Here is a 27,330-nt window from a genome sequence, read left to right as displayed (position 1 = left end):
AGCTGGGTGAAGTGTGTCTGAGGACACTTGCTGGGGCTGCAGAGGATTCAGGTTATAACTGATTGTGAATGAACTCCTTATTCGTTGGTAGTATGCCTGGGCCCCTGGTGCTATAAAATACACATTAGTCATGACCCTTAGCTTCCAGGTCTTTTTTCATTTTCCTCTCCCCATCACAGGTCCAGAGATGCACACTTCTAGGTGACCATTTCCCTTCCTCCTGGCAGCGGCCTCAGGCAGCACCCACCATCCCAAAGCTGACGGGCTTCAGAGGGCAATGTAATCCCTCCAAGCTCACTCCCCTACTCACCCTAGTTATGACCTCAGACCAGGCTTCAGCCTTAACCTCTGAGATCCTGCATTCAGTGAGGCCTGAAGACCTGAGGAGGGCATCTGGTGCCCAGCACAGAGTGCTTATCAAGTATCCTCTAGAATGAATGACAGTCCCGTGGTAGGCTACATGTTCCATCTCTGCCTTTAGCAGTGCTAGGCTCTGCTCAGAGCGTGGTCTCAGAGATTCAAGCGTGGCTCTCTGGACTCTGCCTCTTCAAAGGACGCCCACCCCCACCCCAGTAAGTCCCAGTTTTCCTCATGGTCTTCTTTAGGGATTCTACATGTTATAAATGTAAGCAGTCACACCCACCCAAACCTTCACAGAGCTGGGACACTAACTGTTGTTAGTTGCTCAGTCATGTTTGACTCTTTGCGACCCCATGGACTGCAGCATGCCAGGCTTCTCTATCCTTCACCATCTCCTGGAGTTTGCTCAAACTCATGTTCATTGAGTTGGTGATGCCATCCAACCAACTCATCCTCTGTCGTCCCCTTCTCCTCCTGCCTTCAATCTTTTCCAGCATTAGGGTTTTCTCCAATGAGTCAGCTCTTTACATCCAATGGCCAAAAATATTGGAGCTTCAGCATCAGTCCTTCCAATGAATATTCAGGGAAATTAACAGAAGGCAATGGCAACCCACTCCAGTACTCTTGCCTGGAAAATCCCGTGGACGGAGGAACCTGGTAGGCTGCAGTCCATGGGGTTGCACAGAGTCAGACACAACTGAAGCGACTGAGCAGCAGCAGCAGCAACAGTGCTTTCTAAAATTGGGAAACTGATTTGATGTCCATTTTTTCACAGCAGGCTCTACCAAAACTGTCCTGCCATAAGGCAGGAGGCGGGGGAGATGATGTCAGAGTATCCTCCACCTGTTTGCCAACACGGTCGGTGGGAGAGTCACCAAACCCCTCCCCTAGAGACCTCATTTCCCAGGCAAGGCTAAGTGTTCAGAGAAGATGTCAGAATCCTTGGCACTTATTAGTACTATTTGTAACTGGGAAGAGGCCTGCAATGTCAATCAGGTTCTCTCCTGATCTTGCTCAGTTCTGTCCGACTCTGCAACCCTATGGACTGTAGCCCACCAGGCTCCTCTGTTCATGTGATATCCCACGCAAGAATACTGGAGCAGGTTACCATTTCCTCTACCAGGGGATCTTCCCGACCCAGGGATTGAACCCTGCATCTCCTGCATTGGCAGGTAGATTCTTTCCCAATTCGTCACCTGGGAAGCCCCATCAGGTTCTCTACTCATCATTTTCTCTCTTACAATACCCATGGGAATAGGAGTTTCACATAGGCTGAAGGTAAGCAGCCCAGCTGGGGCCTGAACATCATTTAGTGGAGAATACAGTATTTACATTGTAGGGAAGGGAATTAGAAGATGACTGCTTCTTGCCAGGAAAGTTATGACAAGCCTAGACAGTGTGTTAAAACACAAAGACATCACTTTTCCGACAAAGGTCCATATAGTCAAGGCTTTGGTAGTTATGCAGTTTTGAGAGCTGGACCATAAAAAAGGCAGAGCACCAAAGAATTGATGCTTTTGAACTGTGGTGCTAGAGAAGACTGTTGAGAGTTCCTGGACAGGAAGGAGATCAAACCAGTCAATCTTAAAAGGAAATCAACCCTGAATACTCATTGGATGGACTGATGCTGAAGCTCCAATATTTTGGCCACCTGATGCAAAGAGCTGACTCACTGGAAAAGACCCTGATGCTGGGAAAGACTGAAAGCAGAAGAGGAGCATGACAGAGGATGAGATGGTTGGATAGCATCACGGATGCAATGGACATGAATTTGAGCTAACTCTGGGAGATGGTGAAGGACAGGGAAACCTGGCGTGCTTCAGTCCATGGGGATGTGAAGAGTCGGACATGACAACATTCTGGGGAAGGCATCTTGGTGTAAAAACTCCAATGGTGGGGGCTCAGTGCCAGCAACAGCCTTTCTTCCCCTCTTCTCCCTCCCTCCTGAGCCAGGCAGGGCATTGGTCGCCCAGACACTGAGACTGTAGACCATGTAGGACTCACTCAGTCACGAGGCATCTGTGAGGTTGGTCTTCTCCAAGTTCAAGGCTTCACCTATGACGCTGCCCCACCCTCACTCATAGGGGAAGGTCTTTGTTGAGTGGTGGGGAACCAAAGAGAAACATCCTAGGATCACCAGTCCTTCTGGTATCCTGGCCAAGAAATGTAACAGCAGAGCCCTCCCAGAAGGGAAGTCTCTCTTTCTCTACAATAGACAACTGATGCTGTCCCTTCTCCACCTGACTGGTTGTGGTTTCTTGCAGTGATATGCTTTTCCCTCCTAGTATGGTGGTCCTCACATTGTGGTTGGACCTACACCATCATCACCACCACCATCACTCAGGAACTTGTTAGAAAGGCAGATTCTCTGGCTCTGCCCCAGGTACTCTGGGGGTGGGACCCAGCTCTCCCTATTTTAATAAGCCCGTGGGGGATACCAAGTTTGTGGGCCACCGGCATTGTCTCTTACACCTAAAACCCCTCAGTAAGAGACTCACTTGGTTTTCTGATCCACACGTGGAGGACCTGTCCAGTTGCACACAGCTTGCAGTGATAGAATGTCTGCCCAAGGAAAGTGGGTTACCCACGTCCCCGCTCCACCTCCAGCAGTCACCTGACCCCTGACAGAGGTGGTCAGGAAAGGCTAGGTTTAGAATCTACTACACGGCTCCTCACAAATCCTCATCTTCCAGAAGGTGCAGCAGGAATTCAGATGGCTCTGGGCATTACCATAGCAACTGTACCTTTCCGAAGCTGTCATGGACTACAGGAGCAGGGCGTAAGCAATACAAAAGAGGGGGAGTCTGCTGGTGGAAGAAGCACACCCAGCAGTGGGAGAGGGCTGTGACAATAAACGGAACCTCAGCATGGCTGGGATTTATGAACCTGAACCTGGTGGGATCTCAACTTCCTTGAGACCCAGGATGCCTCTGGGACCTCTCCAGGGGTCTTCCTAGCTACAGATCAGCACCAGCCCAGGGGGCCCACAATGCCGACAGAATATGCCAGTTCTCTCAAAAGGTCATTTTTGTGTGTACTTAGTCGCTCAGTCATGTCTGACTCTTTGCAACTTCATGGACTATAGCCCGCCAGGCTCCTCTGTCCTTGGGGTTCTCCAGGCAAGAATAGCGGAGAGGGTAGCCATTTCCTTTCTCCAGGGGATCTTCCCGACCCAGGAATCAAACCTGGGTCTCCTGCATTGCAGACAGATTCTTTTCCGTCTGAGCCACCAGGGAAGCAGGTTAAAGTAGGCTAGCTCCTAAATCGGAGAAGGCAATGGCACCCTACTCCAATACTCTTGCCTGGAAAATCCCATGGATGGAGGAGCCTGGTGGGCTGCAGTCCATGGGGTCGCTGAGAGTTGGACACGGCTCAGTAACTTCACTTTCACGCATTGGAGAAGGAAATGGCAACCCACTCCAGTGTTCTTCCCTGGAGAATCCCAGGGACGGCAGAGCCTTGTGGGCTGCCGTCTTTGGGATTGCACAGAATCGGACACGACTGAAGAGACTTAGCAGCAGCAGCTCCTAAATGGTTATGAAGCAATTAGGAAGGAAGTGCCCACTACAGGGTGTATCCTATTACAGGTCAGGGTTAAGGACAGGGACCCAGCTTCAAGCTTCTGGTAGGGGTCTGTATTCGAAAGCAGATGCCAAGCAGCCAGGAAGCACAGCAGGGGCCTTATATAATGGTAGATATTCCAGCTGGAAAATAAATCAACTGTTGAGAATTTATATGAAAATGGACCACCCAGACATGTGAGTAGTCCCTGTGGCTCTCTCCTGTCTGCTTAGCATCTTCTGGGTGCTGGTAAAGTGGGAGGCTGGAAGTTTGGAGCCTTTCCTGTGTTTGAAGACTCTGACTATACTCTTTGGCAAAGGCCAAGCAGAGAGTAAGAGACAGCTGGAAGGTGGTCAGGCCTGCGGGGGCCCAGGAGACACTGCTATTCACACCTGCACCTCAGCTGGCCCAAGCCCTTGGCTGTTTTGAAGCCACTAGTGCTTCAAATCTGTTCCTTTGAGTATTTGCACTCTTTAAGAAGCAAGCAATCCACACGAATCAGGAAGTGGGATCTTGCCTGTCCTCAGGGGCAGGGTACTAGGTGTGTGAAGTCAGGATTGCAGAGGCGGCATCCAATCACCCATTGGTGTCCTCTGTGAGGCCCCGGCCTACCTAGACCTTCCACACCTAATCTCACCACTGGTTGGCACTGACTGTCCCCCAGGACATTCCATTTGGTTCCTCTCATCTCTAGTCCTCCAGGCAGGCTGGGACCCCCCGCCTCCAACCCCCATCGGAGCACCTTGACACAGATGTTCTTTCAGGAGAGCTGCCTTGGCATCCCTGGGGCCTCAGCTCATTGCTGGTCACACTCTGGGCTCCGTAGTGCATGGGAGCTGCTGGGGGGCGGGGGCGGGCGGCCGCAGGCTCTTCCCCAGGCACGGAGTTTCTCCTGAGGCTCCCAGAGGAGTGCTTTTTTTCCACACCAGCTCTGGCTCCCGTTTTCCCTGCTGCTCTGGCACTTCTGGAGTGTTCCCAGCTGCTCCAGCCCCTCATGTCTGGTCTTATCACACTTAGCTGCTGGGCAAGGTGCTCCCACGCGAGCCTCGACCTCCTTCAGGAGTGGGAGTCACGGAGGGAGAAGGGGGTGCGAAGGGAGTGCTGGAGAGCGCCCCACCCCTGCTCCTTCACCCCGACTGCTGCCTCACAAGGCTCCCAGGTGACTGATCGAGGCCGTGGGTGAGCCCACGCAGCCGTCCTCCCTCCGACAGCGGGCCGGGGTCTGCAGCGGGAGTGCATGTTGGGGGTGGGGGGAGGCGAGAGTCGGCAGTGAGGCCTCTCCCTTCATTCTAGTCACTGCCCTTTATAAATATTTATAGCAGTTTTGCTACTAAAAATAACATCCTGGAGCCCAGGGAGGGCGGGGGGAATAAATGTAAATCACCCGGAATTGGGATTGATTAGCCTGTGTGCGGGAGCGGGATGGCACCGGGAGATGGGAGAGGCTGCGCGAGCGAGGCCCCCGCCCCGGACGGCGCTCCCTCTGGCGGTCACCGGTCAGCGCGTCCCGCCTGGCCGCCCCAGCTCCGCGACACCCGCTCGCCTGCTCTCCTGCAGCGACAGGAGGAGGTGGAGAACGAGGAGAAATAGGACGAGGTGGAGACAGAGGAGGAGGACTCGTCGGGGCTGCAGGGGCAGAGCTCGCTCGCTCTCTGCTCCCGCTTACCGCCCGGGCTGCAGCGCAGCGGCGTCGAATCGGGCGGAAGTGTAAGCAGCGAGAGAGAAAGGAAGGAGGCTATTTTTAGCCCTGTGGCCAGGGTGTGAATGTCTGTAGAACCAAGCAGAGCCTGAAGCTGTCTTTGCACGACAGAGGGAAGAAAACCTGTTGGTTTTTAAAGGTCAAAGGTCGGGAGGAAACTCGTGCCCCCATCCCGGGAAGCAGCCCGCGTGCTGGCGAGATGCCAGCAAGAACTCCATCAGCGCGCGCGCGCGCGCACACACACACACACACACACACACACACACACACAGATTCGTTCTGTTTCTTTTCTCTTTTCAACCTCCAGTAAATTCCAGCAAGAACTCCATCAGCACGCGCACACACACACTGACACACACAGACAGACACACAGACACACACACACACAGACACACAGAGACACACACACACAGAGACACACACACACACACACACACACACACACACACACGAGATTCGTTCTGTTTCTTTTCTCTTTTCAACCTCCAGTAAATTCCCGTTGCAGAGATGGGACCATGCCCGGAGGAGAATGATGAAGATGCTAGTTCATGCAGGACTGTGCGAGGGTGGGGTGGGGGGTGCGCCTGAGGCGGCACCGGCGGTCCCTCCCACTTCCCACTGGCCTGGGCTCCCCTCTCCCTGGCAGGTGGTAACATCTGGCAGCCTGCAAGCCTGGTCCAGGTGTGCAGCAGCAGATGGACAGGAATGCGCCTCTGGGAGAACACCTCGCCTTCTTCGAGTCGGTCGGTGCCAGCTCGCTCCACGTCCCCTGTGCCTGTGCAGGACAGATGCACGGTGACTCCCGGGCACTGGTGCAGGGTCTCAAGGCAAAGGCATCTAACATCGGCTGGGACCGGATGATGCACGGGGATGGCGCTGTCCGGCTGCTTACCTTGTCAACTCAGGACACTCGAAGAGGGACAGGACTCACAACCCCCTTTTAGGGAAGCGAGTGTTCTTTTTCTGGGGGTATCTTGGGTCTTTGGAGTCCTTGCTTAGGTCACAGGGTCAGGAAATGTTTCCAGGAAAGAAAGAACTGTGTTTGCAGTGCAAGGAAAGTGGTGGTTTCATGGGGTGAAGAATTGTGACTGAAGGGAAGGGCAAAGAGGTTGGTGATGTGCTAAGAAGCCCTGGATGGAAGGGGAGAAAGCCTCAGCCTCACACATAAAGTGAGCAGAACTCAAGAGTCCACCTGAGCGTTTAGGCTTTTCCTCAACTTTCTGAAACTCTCCCTCCTTTGAGAGTTTCTCACAACCACCCCCTCCCAGGGTCAGAGGACAGCACTAGTGGCAGAGGAGTCAGGGCTGGCACCAAGCTCCTGGGTGGTGGGCCTTAGTCTCCTCCTGTGTGCAAAGAGGGGTGGGCCAGCTGGTGGACACGCCTTTCCTCGTCCCCCAGTTCCTGTGTGCCCTGGGGAGAGGGGCCCTGGCAGGCTCCCCAAGGGCAAGTCAGCTCCTGACTGCCTCAGCTGCAGCAGCCACAGCCTGCTTCAGGAAGGGCCTTGCCCGCATGCGCAGTGAGCTCAGGGACAAGCCTGCCCAGCCTGGGAGGCTCTGTGATTTCCAGGGCGGCCAAAGAATTTCCACAGCTCAGGCACTGCCCGCCTTCGGCTTGCCCGATCCCTGAGCCGAGGGAGACCCAGAGAAAGCAGGTCTGGGAGGGCAAGCAAGACAGAACCCAGGGCCCGGTGCAGATGGGGAAAAGCGGGGCTGTCAGGGAAAGGTCTGGAAGCTACTCCAGGACAAGAACGCTCAGGAGGGCCTGGGAAAGGTCTGTACCGTGGGCTGCAACCCTGACTTTTCTGTCTGGAAGATCTATAACGGAGGAAGATGGCCTAACTTTTAAACACATGAGGTGGGGGGAGGGGAGGGAAGCAAAGACTAAAAAAATAAAGAGGAATCTCAAGGCTGCACCAAAGGCATCTATCCTTGAAAGAACTCTTCTCTTGAACAGATTGGTTGTCCAAGTATTTTTGTTCCTTCCTTTTAGCTCTCAGTGCAGACCTAGAAGCTGCAATACCTTAGAACTGGAGCTAGATAAGAGTTAAGGTCCTAAGACGGAAAAACATGAGAGGCTAACTCTCAAGGCAATGTGCATTTGTCTGTGAGGAAATCTGAACTTTTATTAATTTTTTTTCTTTTTTTTTTTTTAGGAAGTGAGAAGGTGCAGCTTGGCCAGGCACCATGGGAAACGACTTTATGGAGTTATTAGTGTGACCCTGCACTGGTGGTGGTTTGGACATCTGGAGAAAAATGACAGAGGCTGCAGGGAAATCAGAAGCAAGGAGAAAAGAGAGGCGGCCTGGGGAAGTGACTTTTGCCACCTGTGTCCCAACACAGGTGACACCTGCTTGAAGCCCAGGCTCAGAGCAGTGCTAGATGGGCCAGGGTCTGCAAGTGGGGCCAAGCAGGTGTGCTGGAGTAGTTTCACAAAGAGAGGAGGTGCAGCAGCGCTTGTAAAGGAAACTTCAACTTGCATCTCGTGTGTCGGGGCAGCTCTGGCTTGGGAACTGTGATGGAGGAGAGGGAGGAGGGAGTGGGCCGTGGGGGAGGGCAGGGAACACTGTACTCACCCACGCTTCCTCTCTGGCCCGGCTACTCCGCTAACCTGTGCAGCACAGACACAAACGATAGATGGAGGTCACAGTCGGGGTCTCCTTGCCACCCGGGGGTTCTCCTGGGGCCTCCCCGACCCATGGGCTCCTGGACTTGCTCTTTGTCTCCTCTTAGATCAACTTTTTCCAACCAGGTTTGAAAACAAGGGGGAAGTCACATGACCTACAACCAGCAACTACGACTGACCTAATGCAGCTATGGATACACATCTCTCAGGAGGAAGATATATCATATGAAAATGGAAAGGAATCCACCTTCAACCTAGGGAGCAGTTACATCAGAGGGCACAGCCCACGTGGTTCTGAAAGTGAACAAGGTGAAAATGGCTTAAACTTTGAAAAGAGCAATATTTCCTTCCTGCAGATGCATCTGCTGGAGACGCTAAATCAGACTCTTGCTCACCCTGAAATCTTGAACCATCTCCTGGACTGTTAGAAGCCTGTATCTATTCTTACCAAGGACCACTGCTGTCAGTCTCCCAGACATGTACCAGCATTAAGCATGCAAACCGGATTTATAGCTCTCAATACCATGATGGCAGATGCTGGGAGAGGTGATTCTGAAGGACACCGGGGCATAAAACGAGGCTGTGGAATAGCAGCTGAGGGCTCTGAAGTAACATGGGGAAGTTATGTTAGCCTGTGTTTCATCTGTATGGTCTTGGTTACAAGGACTGACCACCCAAAGTGAGGGGAGGGCACTCCTACAGTGGAGCAGAATCGTTTCCCAGGATGCACCCGGATAGGGAGCCAGGGTGGGCAGGGAGAGGCCAGGGTGAATGTGGCTGTGAAGTCGGGCTGGGTCATGGGTTCTTCAAAAGTGTCCATTGGGCTCTCATGGTTTCCACTGAGCAGACTATGCCTCATGGGGTGCTGACCTGGTTGTGCTTATATTATGTCAGCATGATTTCAACCCCGAAGAAGCCACTCTTTCTCTCTTTCTGGTTGATAATTACTGCTCTCTAATGCCTAGGTGACAGCAGTTATTGCCACCTTGGTCTACAGTATTAATAAAATCTCATGCCTAGATCACGGTGGAGAAACAGAAGTTTCATCCATAAAAACACTTGGTTTTAGAACTACACCTACGTAACAGCCACATGTTAGCTACAGGGGCCTATCCTGGGACCCATACAGTGTTGACAGCCAAATATCCTTTTTAAACCCTACCCATCTCTCACCCCAACTCTTAACACTCTGCCCCCTGGGGATGGCACCTAAAAAACCCACAGAAATGGAAATTCAGGCATTCTCACAACAAGATTTCACATAGACATACAAAGCAAGAGGGACAGAAAGAAGAGATGTTGACCGGGCAACACAGGGGCAAAGACAGAGGGTCCCGGATGCCAGCAGGTACCAGACACGGGAAACCACGCCCAGTCCGTGTGTGAGACACAACCTCTGTCCAGACTTAAGTCAGGCCTAAGGCTAGAGTCTGTGGGCAGGGCAAGGCCCAAGCGACCAGGGCAGTCTTCTGTGTGCTTTGGGGGAGCAAGGGAGACTGGGGAGAGGCCCTGGGAAAAACTACTGGGGAAGGGGGGGTACAAGGGGGGAGAGGCCAAAGCAGCAGCTGTTATGTCTTCAGCCAAGAACATTCCACGTGAAAGCCGGGATCTGACTGGATTGTGTGCGTGCATGCACGTGTTCGCAGGGTGTGTTTACATAAGCGTCAGTCTATCTCTGTGTGTCTCCTCTTCTCTCCACCTCTTGCAGTACAGCCCTCCTGCCTCCTTCCTAGTCCCTCATCAGCATGCAGAAGTCAGTTTTCTCTGCAGCATTTCTAGACGTTTCAAACACCACTGCCCTCTACTGCTGACCTTTTGACAGCTTTATGCCAAATACATCATTCTCATTAATACATCATAGCTGTTGTCCACTTTCTCCCAGGCCTCACTCAGACTTACTTGATGATTGCAGTACCTGGAGTATGTTTTTCTTCCCTTGACTCATCCTTGGTGATTCCAGTGTCCTTGTTGACAAACTCCAAAGACCCCTCTCTCTCATCCACACGAGCCGCTATGGGCAAGTGCTCTGGACCTTCCCCTTCTGAGATGCTCCCCTGTTCTCATCACAGCCTCCTTTTCTGTATCCACTTCTCTCCACTCTTTCTTAAGACTTCTTTCATTGCACTTGGTCTCCCAGTCCACTCAGACTAAAGATGGATGCTGACGTTAGAGACACCTGGGCTGAGTCCAGGCTCTGGCAATTACTACCTGGACACATTGTTTAACCGCCCTTAGCCTTGTCTTTGGAATCCTTTCCTCATGGAGCCATGGAATTAGACAGGAGTGTGTTAAGTGCACAGCCTCCAACAGGGACCTGAGCAAGCTGGGCCAGCTCCCTCTCATGTTCCACTTTCAGCATCCTCAGGGTAGCCACCTGCCTCTCTCTCCGACAAAGTGCTCTCCTGCATGCCACCCTGTCTATTTCCTTATGTTTGTGAATCTACTGACATCCTACAACATTCTGGCCACTGTTCTAGGCACTGGGGATACAACTGAGCAAAACAGATCAAAGTCTCTGTCCTGGGGAGCTCACATCTTGAAGGAAGCCAGCAATAGATGTATTAAATACATCACAGAAATAACAGCTGACTCTCAAATGTCCAAAGAGAATTGTAATATCTGTTTAAGACAATGTAGAAACATGAAGATTAAGAGCATGACGTCTAGAGTTAGGAAAACTCAGTTCAAATCCAACCCTTACCACATGTGGTGCCAGCTGTAAAGAACCTGCCTGCTGATGGCAGGAGACGTTAAGAGATGCGGGTTCAATCCCTAGGTCAGGAAGATCCCCTGGAGGAGGACATGGCAACCCACTCCAGTATTCTTGCCTGGAGAGGCCTATGGACAGAGGAGCCTGGTGGGTTATAGTCCATAGGGTCACAAAGAGTTGGACACGACTGAAGCGACTTGACACGCATGCAAGCTGTTCGATCTAAATTTCTCTGAGCCTATTTACTCATTGGTAAAATGGGAGATATCATTATATTACATATCTCACCGAGTTGTTGAGGGATGAATGAGATTATACATGGAAATCAGCTAGCACAGCTCTCTGAACATAACAAGTTATTAAGAAGGTTTCATATACAATAAAATGAGGAAGCCTTACTGTCCTGGGCTGATACCTTTTCTCTATTGCTTTTAATTACTCTGAGAAGCCACAAAACCATCTGGCTATTCTGTCCACAATAATCTCTGCCTTTTAAGAAACCTTCCTGTATTTATAATCCTACACTTAAAGTTTGATGACTAACTTTTCCTGCCACTTCCTTTTACCTCCTATTTCGCGTATCTTAATTTTGCTCTCCTAACTCTACCCTAAATTGAGGCAAGGGGTCATGTTTGGCATTTTATTCATATCCACTTCTTGCATCCCATCCCTCTTTCATAGTGTCAGGAAACCAGAAAGCTTTTTTTTGTTGATCCACTGACAAGAACACCTCTAGGGAAAAACCTGGTGGCCAGTTGGGAAAGGCTGGGAGAAGGATCCGCAGGGGTCTGAAAGCTTTGGGGAAAGGCGGTGGCAGGAAGGAAGGAACAAAAGGGAGAGGGGGCTAGGGCTCTGGCCCCCATCAGACTAGGGGTCCTGTGGAGCTGCCTTTACCTCTGTCCTTCCCATTCTGCATCTTCTCTTCTTCTTCCTCTGCACCTTCCCCTGCTGTGAAAACAAGTCCAAGGAGGCCAGTGACCCTTCTGCCAGTAGAAGCATAGGCAGAGGGAGAAGGAAGGCGCTTAGCAGGCTAGGGATGAAACCCTAGCTAAAGGGTCCTGGCTGCGGGCCTCCAAGGGTGCTGCGGTCACCTGGTCTGTGCCCCGCGTGGCACATGCTGCAGCATCAGGTCCCCATAAGCCCTGGGCTCAGAGGAGTAGTGCAGTCTGACGTCACCCCCACCCAGCTCCTGGCTCTGTTGCTAGTTTCTCTAAGGGATGACATCTACTAGCAATATGGTGAATACCTTGCACTCAGGTTCACGAAAAGCGCCATTAAAATGTACAGCAGGGAATAACCAGATGAACACTGGCTTCCATTAAAAAAAAAAAAAAACCTAGAGGTTTTAGCAGACAACAAACTTAAAATGACTGAACAGTGCCAAGTGGCAATGTGGGAAAAAAAAGCTAATGCCATCTGAGGCTGCTTTCCCAAGAGGCCTGACCGGGGAGGTGGTGGCTCACTGTTCTGGGGAGGGGGAGGGGGTCACTGGCGGAAGACCAGACTTGTGATCTGGAGATGTGCTCAGTCCCAGGAACTCACTTTGAAGTGGGGCCTTGAAACACTTGGCTACACCTGGTGTGGACATGCGGGATGGTCGAGGGAAACCTGTGTCACGTGAGGAATGGCTGAGGGAATGGTGATCAGCTGCCTAAAGAGGAGAGGCTGTGGGAGAGCCACACTGTCTGTCTTCAAATACTGGAAAGGCTAACGTGAAGGAAGGACTGAGCTCCCTCTGGCAGCTTCTGGGGTGGTTGTGGAATGAGAATAAATTCATTATAGAAAGGCAGATTCTGGCTCTCTGATAAGCAAGCACTCCCCAAGGAGGAGAACTGGTCATGAATGAGCTCACTGGAAATATTCAAACAGAGGACTTTTAAACCGGGCAGCAAGCTGGATTAAGCAGCTTCTGAGATCCTTTCAACTCTAAAGAGTCCATTACTCGTGCGAAAGTTTCAAAAAAGATGAGGAACGTAAGCTATGGATATAAACAGTATGTCCATGATACACATAAAGATAATCTGAGCAACTAGTCTCGTCCCCATGAGAACCTCGACAATGACAGTAAGAACGTGCTGGTGTTGGGCAAGGCTCCTCCACTCACTGAGAAGTTGGCAGCCTTGCACATAAAGGAGTTTGCTTCTGTGTCTGATAGAGATACTGTGCCAGATGTGGACCCAGTCCATGTCTACCATGGACTTCAGGGCGTTGGAGAATGAAGCATCCATGAAAGAGGTCTTGGTGGGATTGCAGGTTTGACCCCTTGTCCTGCATGGGGATGAGGGCAGTGCAGTGATAAGAGCATCAGCTTAACGTTCACACCCAAGCTCTAGGACCAGCTTGGCCCCTTCCAGCTGAATAACTTTAGGCAAATCTCTTTATTGATAATCACTCATTGCACTTCTAAAGTAAGGGGAGTGGGGGACTTCCCTGGAGTCCAGTGGTTAAGACTCTGTGCTTCCAGTGCAGGGGGTGTGGGTTTGATCCCTGCTCAGGGAACTAAGATTCCACATTAAAAAATTAAAGTAAGGGGAGGAGACAATGTGATCTCTGAGGTACCTTCCAAATACATTACATAGCTTTATTAAAACCATCCTTTCCTACCAGGAGAGATGGCTGGGTATTCCCATACACTTACTTTTTTAAGAAGCTGTGTGGTCTCTATGTGCTTTGTGTTTAATGATGTCCAGTTACTCCTCAAACTCATGTGATGAGCTCATGAACCACGTATTTTGCACAAACCCTAGTAAGCAGCCATGAGGCACAACTGTGGTTAATTTCCATGGCCTGAAATCCCCTAAGAAATTTCCTCCAAAAGTGGGATTTCTGGCATTGGTGGGGAGCTATATAAGGGAAGGGACTTTCTCATCACCCGTGAGGTCATCTCAAAGGCAGTCTCGTCTTCTGTTTATGTGTGTGTGTGGAGGGGGAAAGTGCTTCTAAAAGGGACTGAGAAATGGTACCAGAATGGGGACAGTGTTACCATCCTGTTCCCTCAACAGGAGAACTGACATCTTATCAACTGTACTGGAAACACCAACCTTATCCCTTTCTAAACAAAAACAGCAGATCTGAGAGCAAAGCCATTGGCCCGACCTCAGCCTGTCTCATGACAACTCTGAAAGTGTATGGTTTCACCTATAAAGGTCTGAAGGACTACTCAAGGCTTGCCTTCCCTAAGTGTATGGATGGATGATTTCAATGTATTATGTTTGAGTAAGTACGTGTGTCTGAATAGCCCATGGAAAAACTGCTTTATATCTTTACTCAACAACCTTGTTAAGCTACTTCAAGGTATTTAAAAGCACGATATTAGGTGAAAGGAAATAAAACAGGGCCACCTGTATGAGTGACCCACAGCACTTAGGAAGGAAACCTGTTTGTTTAATATAAAATATGGGAATCTGACCATCATAAAAAAAAATTAGTGAAATATCTGGCGGCTTCAAAACTGATTCAATCATGGGAATTCTTGCAGACACGATGATATGGGAATGGCCTATTTTTTTTTCTCCCCCTCTTGGGTTTCATGGAGGGGGAAATATGCCATGAGGTAAGGGTCTTGGGAAAATCATGGGAAATAGCTGTGAGACAGACTGAGAAAGAAGTCATAGATAAGACTGAACATGTGGAGTGGAGGAAGCACCAGACTCAGGTCATGAACCTCCAGGGAAACCAGAGCCTCGTCACGGACAAAAGGAAAGAATAGGGTTTCAAAACCAAATCAAACAGGAGAAGCAGAAAGGCAGCGGGAGGAAGTCCACAAGCTTTTGTGGCTGATTCGGTTCCCCGTCGTCCAGGAAAGCTCCGAGCGAGACAGCCAAGCAGGCCTAGGGAGAGAGCAGCTGTGGAGGAAGTCCAGGTGGAAGACACAGTAAGTGAGGAAGGGGCCCGACGGAGCCAAGTTCCTTTAAAGTCAGAACTGTGTCTGGTCCGCAAGGCGTGCTCTTAAGAGAAACTTTAAGTGTGTGACCACGTGTGGGAGACAGGCTCACAGGGGAAGGCATCCAGAGTTCCTGGAAAGCAAGGAGGCCGCGCGGTGAAATGAGGGAGGCGCTTCACCACGCGGCGGGTGGGTGGCAAGGAAGGCAGGGGCGAGGAGGGAGGCGGGAGGCTGGGTGGGAGCTCTGGGCGTCACCTGAGTGGAGCTCCTTCACCAGGGACGACATGGTGTTGGTGATGGAGTCGGCAGCCACCAGCAGGTCATTGCGGAGGTTTCTCCTCGTACCTGAGGAGAGGCAGAGCAGATGGCGATGCCTGGTGGGTAGGTGGGTGATGGTGATGGGGGTGGGGGAGACAGAGCTGAGCAGACGCCTCAGTCGGCCGCCCCGGGACTTAGCGTGGACTCCTAAGGGAAGATGGGCCGAGCAGCTCCGCCTGCTCCCAGGCACTGGCGCCCAAGGCCGTGGTTCTCCTCCCTCTTCCCTTTGCGAAGGCAGGACCCTGTCACCTCCACGCTTCTCAGCCACAATCAAAGAGGTGGACTGCAGAACAAACCCTCGGCCAGGACTTACCCTCAGCTCCACCTCCCTGCTCTCGTCTCTGCCCCGAGACGAGACAAGACTTCCTGAGCAGCCTCGTCTTCCACCCACCACAGAACACGGCAGGCCATTAACTCCACAGACAAGGCGCCTTCAGCAAGGTCAGATTCAGAGTTCTAGACTCCTTCTCCTCCTTGCTCTAAACACTTTGCAGGCCGAGCACTCAACTTTGGGAATGATTCCATCCAACTCCTCTGGAGGAGGCAAAGCCCAACGGACAAGGCACTTCCCACAACCCTCCTCAAAAAGAGCACAGAAACCCAGAAGGCCTGGCCCTCCTCGCACACATACAAGCCTGCAGACCTCCCACTGCAGACCAGCCCATCGAATGAGAAGGGGCCAGCACGACACTTGTTTTTACTGTACATGAAAATCTGATCATTGAAAGCTAAGCACACAAAAGAAAACGGGGAAAACCACAGCAGAAGTCTTGTCCACGTTTCCAAACCCCTTTAGCGCTTCATTTTCCTCTGCTCCCGAACTCACCTTGGGCGAAGGCCTCCTGCATGTCCCCGCTGACTCCACTCAGCGGGTCCTGCGGGCAGTGGGTGGGGGTGGAGCCGGCGGAGGTGGAGCGCACGGGCATGGGTATGGGGCGTCCGCCTCCGTGAGTGGGCGATGTATGCGGTGATCCTGTGGCCTGAGCCTGGGAGAATCAAAGAGAGAAAGCCTGTCATCTCCTGCGCCTTAACTCTTTGAGGAAGGGGCAAGTGCTTTTTCTCAGTCAACCTGAGCCAACCTAGGGCTTCAGTTCAGTGGTGCAATGCACTGCATGATCAGATTTGAAAGAAAAGAGTCAGGCTGCCTCCAGGACTGGAGAGAGGAAGAAAAGGAGCGGGGAAACAAAAAGGGAGAAGGGGAGAGAACAAGGGGGAGGAGGAGACGAGGCAGCGAGAACACTGCAGAATAAACTAAAAGCGGAGGGAAAGTGGAGGCGTACTCAGGGAGGGAGGGTAGAAGGGCCTTCCAGGTGGACAGATGGAGCGGGGTAGCTGGTGGAGGATTTGGGAGGGGCTGGGGTCACAGCTGGGAAATAACATGCAAACATCTTTCATTTCTGTTTGCAAACACATTCATGTGCATCATCTCATTTGAGCCTCATACGGACTCGAGTAGTATCCATTTTAGAGAAGACAAGGATGAAGAGAGTAAGAGCTCTGTGTCAGGGCTGCACAGCTTGTCAGCGGGAGATGCTGGAACAAGCCCTTCTGCTCCCAGGGCAATGACATGCGCTTTGCACCTCTGCAGCTGCTGGGCTGCAGGGAACGTGCCTGATGAGTTTGTGGGTCAGGAGCCCAGCCGCAGGCAGTTCTCAGAAGCCGAGTCATCTGGCCTGTCATGCTGCCCTCGTCAAGCACACAGTGCAGTCTTCTTTGAGCCATTCTGTGGGGACTGGGTGAGAATGGACACACGTTTACTTGGACACTGAGCCTTCCGTGGGAAGGCTCTGGTGCAGTTTTGGAGAAAGCTGGGAGCCACGGGATAAAAGCTTTAAAACTCCAGTTAAAGGAAGTCCGCTAAGATTTGGGCTCTGCGGCTCTTTAGAGGAAGGGCAACTGAGGGTGGCATAAAGACTAGGGTTCTCTTTGGAAGCAAGACTGGGAAAATATAAGCCAAAGTGTGCAAATAAGTTCAAAGGAAGATAATTATCTTTGGGGAGCTGGCTCAGAAACCCCACATACAGAAAGAATCAGCTGCCCCGAACAGGCTGACGGGGGGCCTCAGCTCAGCTTCACCCAATGTGAGCGCTGGACCGAGCAGAAGTGGTCTGTTTTCCATCATTCTTGCTCTGATTCGTGTCTGTGTATTTTAATCTGAGAAACTTGAAAAATACAAGGCAAGCTTAAAAGTACAATGTAACAGACCATTCAAATTGATATTTAATATTGTGTGAAATTTATTCTAACATTGCAGATAAATCTGAAGACCCCTTGACTACTAATTCTTTTCAGTCCCTTCTTCTCTTCCCTTCAGAGGCAGCCATTATCATAGATTTTGTGTGAAACTTTTTACCTATGTGTACATATGTTGTTATGAATAATATATGATGTTTTCATGCCTTTAAATTTTGCATGAAGGGTATCATACTGCACATATCATTTGGTAATCTGCTTTTATCATCTAGTATGCTTAAAAAATTTTTTTATTGAAGCATAGTTGATTTACAATGTTGTGTTCAACTTCTGCTAAAAAGCAGAGACATTACTTTGTCAACAAAGTAATGTCAACAAAGCCATCCAGTCAAGGCTATGGTTTTTCCAGTAGTCATGTGTGGATGTGAGAGTTGGACTATAAAGAAAGCTGAATGCCTAAGAATTGATGCGTTTGAACTGTGGTGTTGGAGAAGAGTCTTGAGAGTCCCTTGGACTGCAAGGAGATCCAACCAGTCCATCCTAAAGGAGATCACTCCTGGGTGTTCATTGGAAGGACTGATGTTGAAGCTTAAACTCCAATACTTTGGCCACCTGATATGAAGAGCTGACTCACTGGAAAAGACCCTGATGCTGGGAAAGATTGAAGGCAGGAGGAGAAGGGGATGACGGAGGATGAGATGGTTGGGTGGCATTACCGACTCAATGGACATGGGTCTGGGTAGACTCTGGCAGTTGGTGATGGACAGGGAGACCTGGCGTGCTGTGGTTTGTGCGGTTGCAAAGAGTCGGACACGACTGAGTGACTGAACTGAACTGATACAACAAAATTAGCATACTTTTTTTTGAGAGCTTTCCATGATGCAAATAAATATGAACTTATTAGGCCCTTACCTCACATTATATACAAAAACTAACTCAAAATGCACCATACCAAATATAAAACTGAAACTGTAAAACTCTTAGAAGAAAAGATTAGACAATGACTTTTCAGATTTGACATCAAAAGTATACATTACAAAAGAAAAAACAGATAAACTAGACTTCATTAAAATTAAAAACTATTTTCAAAGGACACCTTTATGAAAGTGAAAAAAGAATTCATAGGATGGGGAAAAATTTTTTCAAATCATATCCCATAAAGGATTTATATTAAGAATACATATACAACACTGTAAATCAACTTTATTTCAATAACACAACTAATTTTTTAAAAAGAATATGTAAAGAACTCCTACATTCAATAATAAAAGGACAAGTAACTTAAAAAATTAAAACAACAAAAAAAAGGACAGGTAATTTAAAAATATGAAAAGGATCTGAATAGACAATTCTCTAAAGAAAATATGCCAATACAGAATAAGCATATGAAAATATGCTCAATATTATTAGCCATTAGGGAAATGCAAATCAAAACCACAATGAGATACAACTTCACAACCATACTGTTAAGATGGCTATAATAAAAGGACAGATAACAATAAGCGTTGGCTAGGATGTGGCAAACTCAGAACTCTCATAAGCTGCTGGAAGGAATGTAAAAATGGTGCAACTGCTTTAGAAAATGGTCTGGCAGTTCCTCAAAAATTTAAATATTGTGACAAGTCCACTCTTACATGTATATACTGGCCATAAATGAAAATCTATGTATACACAAAAATTTGTACACAAGTGTTCATGAGAGCCAAAAAATGAAATCCAAATGTCCATCAACTGATGAATGATTCAAATAATTTAAATAATTCATGTAATACATTCTTTCAATGGAATATGATTAGGCAATAAAAAGGAATGAAGTACTGATACATGTTACAACATGCATGAACCTTGAAAATATGCTAAGTGAAAGAACTGTTATAAAAGACTACATATTGTGTGATTCCATTTATATGAAGTGTCTAGCATAAGCAAATCCATAGAGATGGAAAGTAGATTAGTGGTTGTCTGGGGCTGGGTGCCTGGGAGGAATGAGGAGTGAATGCTAATGGGTTTGGGGTTCTTTTTGGGGGAGGGGAAATGTTCTAAAATGGATCATGGTTGCACAATTCTGTGACTATATTAAAAATCACTTAAAAGGATGAAGTGTACAGTATATGACTTATAGCTCAATAAAACTACTAAAAAAGACACACTATCAAACATAAAAAAGCTAAGCCACAGACTGGGAAAATATTTGTAAATTATTTCTGATAAAGGAATTGTGGATCTTCACAATGATTTTTTGGATTTGATACCAAAACCAAAAGCAACAAAAGCAAAATAACAGGTGAAACTACATCAAACTAAAAAGCTTCCACAAAGCAAAGGGAACCATCAATGAAATGAAAAGGCAGTCTACTGAATGGGAGAAAATATCTGCAAGTCCTGTGTGTGATAAGGAATAAATATCCGAAATATAGGAAGAACTCATACAATTTCGAAAAAACAATTTGATTTTAAAATGTGCACAGAAACTGAAACACATTTTCCCAAAGGAGAAACAGAAATGGCCAACAGGTACATATGAAAGAGTAGGCAACGTCACAAATCATCAGGGAAACACAAAACAAAGCTACAGTGAGATATTACCTCATATCTGTTAGGATGGTCATCATCAAAAACACAAAAGAATACACTTGAATCAGGTCTAATGAGGTGGATGAAACTGGAGCCGATTATACAGAGCAAAGTAAGCCAGAAAGAAAAACACCAATACAGTATACTAACGCATATATATGGAATTTAGAAAGATGGTAACGATAGCCCTGTATGCGAGACAGCAAAAGAAACACAGATGTATAGAACAGTCTTTTGGACTCTGTGGGAGAGGGAGAGGGTGGGATGATTTGGGAGAACGGCATTGAAACATGTATAATATCATATAAGAAATGAATCGCCAGTCTAGGTTCGATGCAGGATATAGGATGCTTGGGGCTGGTGCACTGGGATGACCCACAGGGATGCTATGGGGAGGGAGGTGGGAGGGGGGTTCAGGATTGGGAACACGTGTACACCCGTGGCGGATTCATGTTGATATATGGCAAAATCAATACAATATTGTAAAGTAATTAGCCTCCAATTAAAATAAATAAATTTAAATATAAAAAAAGAGATAACAAGTGTCGGTGAGGGTGTGCAGAAAAGGGAACACGTGTGCACTACTGGTGAGAATGTAAACTGGTGCAGTCATAGTATTGAGTATTTCATTCAAAAAATGAAAACAGGGGACTTTCCTGGTGGTCTAGTGGTTAAGAATCCATCTGCCAATGCAGGGGACAGGGGTTCAATCCCTGGTCCAGGAAGATCTCACATGCTGCCGAGCAACTAAGCCCATGCATCATGATTATGGAAGCCCGTGTGCTGTACAGCCTGCGCTTCATAACAAGAGAAGCCCCTGGAACAAGAAGCCAACAGAGTGAGAAGTCCATGCACTGCAAGAAGAGTAGTCCCCACCAGCAGCAACTAGAAGGAAAGTGCGAGAGCAGCAACAGCAAACACATAAAATATCCATAATTTAAAAAAATGGAAAACAGAACTATCATATGATCCAATAATCCCACTTCTGGGTATATATCCAAAGAAAATGAAAACAGGATTCTGATGGGGTATCTGAATTTCCATGCACACTTGTTCACTGCAGCAATATTCATGATAGCTAGGATACGCAGACAATAAGCATCCATCAGCAGATGAATGGATAAAGAAGATGTATTATGTATGTTCAATGGAATATTATTTAGTCACGAGAAAGAAGGAAATCCTGCTGTTATTTATGGTAAGTGAAAAACACCAGACAGAGAAAGACAAATACTGCAAGGTATCATCTCTATGCAGAACCTAAAAACAAACAAAAAAAAACCCCCACACTCAGAAACTGAGAGTAGCAAACTAGTTGCAGGGGCTGAGTGCTAGAGGAGTAGGGAGAGGCTGGGAAAAGGGTGCAAACTTTTGGCTGAAATATAAGGTCTGAAGATCTAATGTCACATGGTGACTACAGTTGATAATATACTATCCTATAGCTGAAATTTGCTAAGAGAGAACAACTTAAAGGCTCTAACACACACAAAAGATAAATATGTGAGGTGATAAAGGTGTCAATTGTAGAAGGAAATGGCAACCCACTCCAGTGTTCTTGCCTGGAGAATCCCAGGGATGGGGGAGCCTGGTGGGCTGCCATCTATGGGGTCACACAGAGTCGGACACGACTGAAGTGACTTAGCAGCATAGGTGTTAATAAACTAGATGGAGAAATCCTTCGACCATGTATACATTTAAGTCACTTCATATTTTAAATATCTCATAATTTTATATGTCAATTATATGGATTTCCTGATGCTCAACACAAGAGAAGACTCTACACATGGACATCACCAGATGGTCAATACCAAAATCAGATTGATTATATTCTTTGCAGCCAAAGATGGAGAAGCTCTATACAGTCAACAAAAACAAGACCAGGAGCTGACTGTGGCTCAGATCATGAACTCCTTATTACCAAATTCAGACTCAAATTGAAGAAACTAGGGAAAATCGCTAGACCATTCAGGTATGACCTAAATCAAATCCCTTATGATTATACAGTGGAAGTGAGAAATAGATTTAAGGGCCTAGATCTGATAGAGTGCCTGATGAACTATGGAATGAGGTTGGTGACACTGTACAGGAGACAGGGATCAAGACCATCCCATGGAAAAGAAATGCAAAAAAGCAAAATGGCTGTCTGGGAGGCATTACAAATAGCTGTGAAAAGAAGAAAAGCGAAAAACAAAGGAGAAAAGGAAAGATATAAGCATCTGAATGCAGAGTTCCAGAGAATAGCCAGAAGAGATAAGAAAGCCTTCTTCAACGATCAATGCAAAGAAATAGAGGAAAAGAACAGAATAGTAAAGACTAGAGATCTCTTCAAAAAAATTAGAGATACCAAGGGAACATTTCATGCAAAGATGGGCTTGATAAAGGACAGAAATGGTATGGACCTAACAGAAGCAGAAGATATTAAGAAGAGGTGGCAAGAATACACAGAAGAACTGTACAAAAAAGATCTTCACGACCCAGATAATCATGATGGTGTGATCACTCATCTAGAGCCAGACATCCTGGAATGTGAAGTCAAGTGGGCCTTAGAAAGCATCACTACGAACAAAGCTAGTGGAGGTGATGGAATTCCAGTTGAGCTATTTCAAATCCTGAAAGATGATGCTGTGAAAGTGCTGCACTCAATATGCCAGCAAATTTGGAAAACTCAGCAGTGGCCACAGGACTGGAAAAGGTCAGTTTTCATTCCAATTCCAAAGAAAGGCAATGCCAAGGAATGCTCAAACTACTGCACAACTGCACCCATCTCACATGCTAGTAAAGTACTGCTCAAAATCCTCCAAGCCAGGCTTCAGCAATACGTGAACCACGAACTCCCTGATGTTCAAGCTGGTTTTAGAAAAGGTAGAGGAACCAGAGATCAAATTGCCAACATCCGCTGGATCATGGAAAAAGCAAGAGAGTTCCAGAAAAACATCTATTTCTGCTTGATTGACTATGCCAAAGCCTCTGACTGTGTGGATCACAATAAACTGTGGAAAATTCTGAAAGAGATGGGAATACCAGACCACCTGACCTGCCTCTTGAGAAATCTGTATGCAGGTCAGGAAGCAACAGTTAGAACTGGACATGGAACAACAGACTGGTTTCAAAAAGGAAAAGGAGTACGTCAAGGCTGTATGTTGTCACCCTGCTTATTTAACTTCTACGCAGAGTACATCATTAGAAACGCTGGGTTGGAAGAAACACAAGCTGGAATCAAGATTGCCAGGAGAAATATCAATAACCTCAGATATGCAGATGACACCACCCTTATGGCAGAAAGTGAAGAGGAACTAAAAAGCCTCTTGATGAAAGCGAAAGTGGAGAGTGAAAAAGTTGTCTTAAAGCTCAACATTCAGAAAACGAAGATCATGGCATCAGGTCCCATCACTTCATGGGAAATAGATGGGGAAACAGTGGAAACACTGTCAGACTTTATTTCTGGGGGCTCCAAAATCACTGCAGATGGTGATTGCAGTCATGAAATTAAAAGATGCCTACTCCTTGGAAGAAAAGTTATGACCAACCTAGACAGTATATTCAAAAGCAGAGACATTACTTTGATGACTAAGGTCCGTCTAGTCAAGGCTATGGTTTTTCCAGTGGCCATGTATGGATGTGAGAGTTGGACTGTGAAGAAGGCAGAGTGCCGAAGAATTGATGCTTTTGAACTGTGGTGTTGGAGAAGACTCTTGAGAGTCCCTTAGACTGCAAGGAGATCCAACCAGTCCATTCTGAAGGAGATCAACCCTGGGATTTCTTTGGAACGAAAGATGCTAAAGGTGAAACTCCAGTACTTTGGCCACCTCATGCGAAGAGTTGACTCATTGGAAAAGACTCTGATGCTGGGAGGGATTGGGAGCAGGAGGAAAAGGGATAGAGGATGAGATGGCTGGATGGCATCACTGACTCGATGGACGTGAGTCTGAGTGAACTCTGGGAGTTGGTGATGGACAGGGAGGCCTGGCATGCTACAATTCATGGGGTCGCAAAGAGTTGGACACGACTGAGCAACTGAACTGAAAGCTGAAATAAATACAGAATAAACTATAAGAAAGAACTTGTGCTTAGAACATATAAAGAACCTTTGTAACTGAATAAGAAGACAGACAACCCAATTACGAAACAGGCAAAGACTTGAATATACATTTCACGGAGTAAGATATAAAATAAGGTAAAAATTACACGAGAAATGTTCAATATGTACTCATTAGGGAAATGAAAACCGAAATCACAAAGAGATTCCACTTACCCCACTGAAACAGCTACAATCAAAAAGACTAACAAGGATATGGGGAAATGGAAACCCTTGTGCATTGTTGACAGAATCGTAAAATGGTACAACCACTTAGGAAGACAGTTTGGCAGTTTCTTAAAATGTTAAATGCAAACTTATCATAAGACCTAGCAATTTCACTCCTGAGTACAACCCAAGAGAAATAAAGACATATGCTCATCTAAAGCTTGTGCACACATGTTCATTAGCAACAGTTTAATAGGCCAAAAGTGAAAATAACTCCAAAGTCCACTGACTGGCAAATGACTTAACAAAATGAGGCTTATTCATATAATGGAATACTATAAAAATCTTTTTTTGATGTCTTTACCACCGTTTAACTTTTATAATAATCTTCCATTGACAATTCAAATGTTCTATCTTGTGAAATATTCTATTTTTGTCTGTGGCTATAAAACATTTATTACTATTCTTTCAGGGTATATATCTTTTCTTTCCAACTAGTTTATAAACACCATAGGAGTCCCATTTTGGCTAGATTACATTTTCACTTATTAATCACTGCATTTTGGGAAACAATCATCTTTCACCCTGTAACTATTATCAGCCTCTGCCCTTTTGGATATTTTTATGGGAGAGGGGGCATATGTGTGTGTGCTTAGTCACTAAGTCATGTCTGACCCTTTGCAACTCCATGGGCTGTAGCCCACCAGGTTCCTCTGTCCATGGGATTCTCCAGGCAAGAATACTGGAATGGGTTGCATGCCCTCTTCCAGGGGATCTTCCCAACCCAGGGATCAAACCTGCGTCTCCTGCATTGGTAGGTGGGTTCTTTACCATTGAACCACCAGGGAAGCCAGGGGGCAAATAATAGAGCATAAGATTCAACCTAGTTTGAAGGTACTTATGAACACCAGACCTAGCAGTTTTAGTCTCAATCCAAACTAGATAAGGAAACTGGGGAAAAGATGAAAGAATCTGCAGTGAAGGCAGGAAAGGCTGATGCAGAGGCCTGGCTTTATAGGAAAGTCCTAAGCTGGCACAGTGGAGGATGCAGGAGACAACAGAAGTGGTGGATCCTGGCAGTGCCTGGTCCTTTCCTGGGCCTTCCCAGGGTGGAAGGAAACAGAATGAAAGTTGTTTCCTGGGTTGCCTGAGCAGCTTCAAGGAAGGATCCCATGCCGTCAATAGGCTGATACTCTGAGAAGCAATGAGCCCAAAGCTGTCCCTCAGTCACAGAGGAGTCAGAGCATCAGTGAGGTCAGGTGTGGAGCCTGGATGCTGGAGGAGTCTCTGAACTCAAATGCTTTAGCCACAGAATGGGGGCTGCTGCCTGCGAGAACATGGCCCGGCCACAAGCAAAGGACATGATGGCCCCAGCAACATGTCGCTTCAGAGCTACGGATACTCCTCCACAGACTCTACAGCACCCTGTATAAGCCTCCAGGATGCAGCGCTCATTTTGGGTGCAGGAAAAGGGTTAGGAATCTCTGAAGTTGGGACTTCCTTGGCGGTCCAGTGGTTAGGACTTTACCTTCCAATGCAGGGAACGTGGGTTCCCTGGTTGAGGAACTAAGATTCCACATGCCACAGGGCAACTAAACCTGCATGCTATAAATACTAAGTTCAAGATCTAGAGTCTGTGCTGCACAATAAGAGAAGCCTACACACCACAACTAGAGAAACACTTGTGCATCATAACCCAGCTCAGCCAGAAAAAAAAAAAAATCTCTGAAGTGACTGACTTCAGAGTTTGCCTGAAATGCCCAGACTAAGTGCTCAGCTCAGAAAGTGAGAACTCAAGAGGGAAACTAAAGCCACTCAAATAGTTTTTCCCCCTAAGTATGTGGCCTGTGAAACTCAAATTGACTTCACCGTATGAAGGGCCAACCCAGCATTAACCGTGTGGCAAGGACTCAATAAACCTCCCTCGGGGAGATTGGAGCCAGCATCATTGCCTGAGGACTGAGTGTCAGAGCCCTAAGATCCGAGATGAACAAATAGGTTGCTTTTTAAGAACATGAAACGGAACCTCTGCAAACAGTTTAATAGGAAAATGATGATGGGGAATGAGGTAAGAGGAATGGACGGAGTAGACAGCCACATGTGGCTAAAACTGTAGGATCAGGAAATGAATCCTACTGCCCACCATCAGCTTGAAAATAATCAGCCCCCCTTCCTGGGATCACTGCCCAGGACATGCTTTGTGAGGAAGATAGAAACCAGACTCCTGATGTTGTCTTTGTTCGGAGCAGTGGAAAGAGAAAAGCTCTTCTCAGACCCCTGGGAGGGCAAAATTTTCTCCATGGATCTCAAGCTTCAGTCCCTGGCTTTAGGATCATGCTGGATTAAAACACAGCTAGGATAGAGCTGTCAGGAACCCTCTGTGGATTCTGGGTCCAGCAGAACAATGCTGGTTTGGCATCCTTGTGGGCCAGTACGTCCCCAAGGCCCCAGCAGAGAGACAAGTCACAGGCAGTCAATATGCAGGGACTTCAGCCAGGCCCGAGACAGGGGATCAGGATAGGGTTGATTTGGGATGAGGTACATGTTGGTGCAAGGGAGGTCAACTGACTCTGCTCCTGCACGGTTCTGAGAACAACAAGCTATTGAAATATTGGAAGCACAGCCCTCTCTCCTGCCTTCAGGCCTCTATACTTGCTATTCTCTCTGCCAGGAGCACCACCCCCCTCCATGTGTCTGACCAGCTCCCACTGGCTTTCCGGCTGACTGCTTCACTGTCACCTCCCTCGGACCCCTGCACGGCATTAATCTCACCTCTCAAATTTATCTTCCTTATCATTGTGCTTACCACATGTAAAGGCTTAATAAATATTTGTTAAACGACAAGGAGGTGTATCAAGTTTCTGACCCTTTTCCTTCTGTAATGGAAAGCGGGAACGGAGCCAGAGCGGGCAATAAGCTCCAGGGAGGACTAAATCTATCGCCATCAATAAAGCTTTATGTGAAATGCTTTAACTAGGTAACTGACTGTGGTGGGCAGACCCCTGAGGAGCCTTCCAGTGACACCCTCCCTCCCTGCAGTCACCGTCTGATGTAATTCCCTCCCCTTGAACATGGGCTGGCTGTAGTGACTGCCTCTAACTGAAGCAGGCCAATGAGATACCATTTCTGAGATTGGTTGACGAAAGACATGACTTCTGTCTTGTCCA

The 27,330-nt window shown here is 47.7% G+C and overlaps 1 protein-coding gene across 6 annotated transcripts in view; it reads right to left on the bottom strand.

Annotated features, from left to right (window-relative positions):
- DTNB (dystrobrevin beta) overlaps nt 5,894-27,330 on the bottom strand; it is a 239,978-nt gene continuing 218,541 nt past the window's right edge. For 4 of the 6 annotated variants that reach the window (XM_018055540.1, XM_018055542.1, XM_018055544.1 and 1 more), the window contains 5 exons: nt 15,980-16,139; nt 15,091-15,180; nt 11,847-11,900; nt 8,193-8,227; nt 5,894-6,395 (listed from right to left, as the gene is read on the bottom strand). In XM_018055540.1, coding sequence (XP_017911029.1) covers nt 8,223-8,227; nt 11,847-11,900; nt 15,091-15,180; nt 15,980-16,139 — 309 coding nt within the window. In that variant the 3' untranslated portion in view covers nt 5,894-6,395; nt 8,193-8,222. The remainder of the gene's footprint in view (nt 6,396-8,192; nt 8,228-11,846; nt 11,901-15,090; nt 15,181-15,979; nt 16,140-27,330) is intronic. The other 2 variants (XM_018055543.1, XM_018055546.1) reach the window with 2 other exon arrangements.

This window comes from Capra hircus, chromosome 11 (assembly GCF_001704415.2).
Source record: "Capra hircus breed San Clemente chromosome 11, ASM170441v1, whole genome shotgun sequence".
NCBI lineage: Eukaryota > Metazoa > Chordata > Mammalia > Artiodactyla > Bovidae > Capra > Capra hircus.
This window is presented reverse-complemented; position numbering and strand designations above follow the sequence as displayed.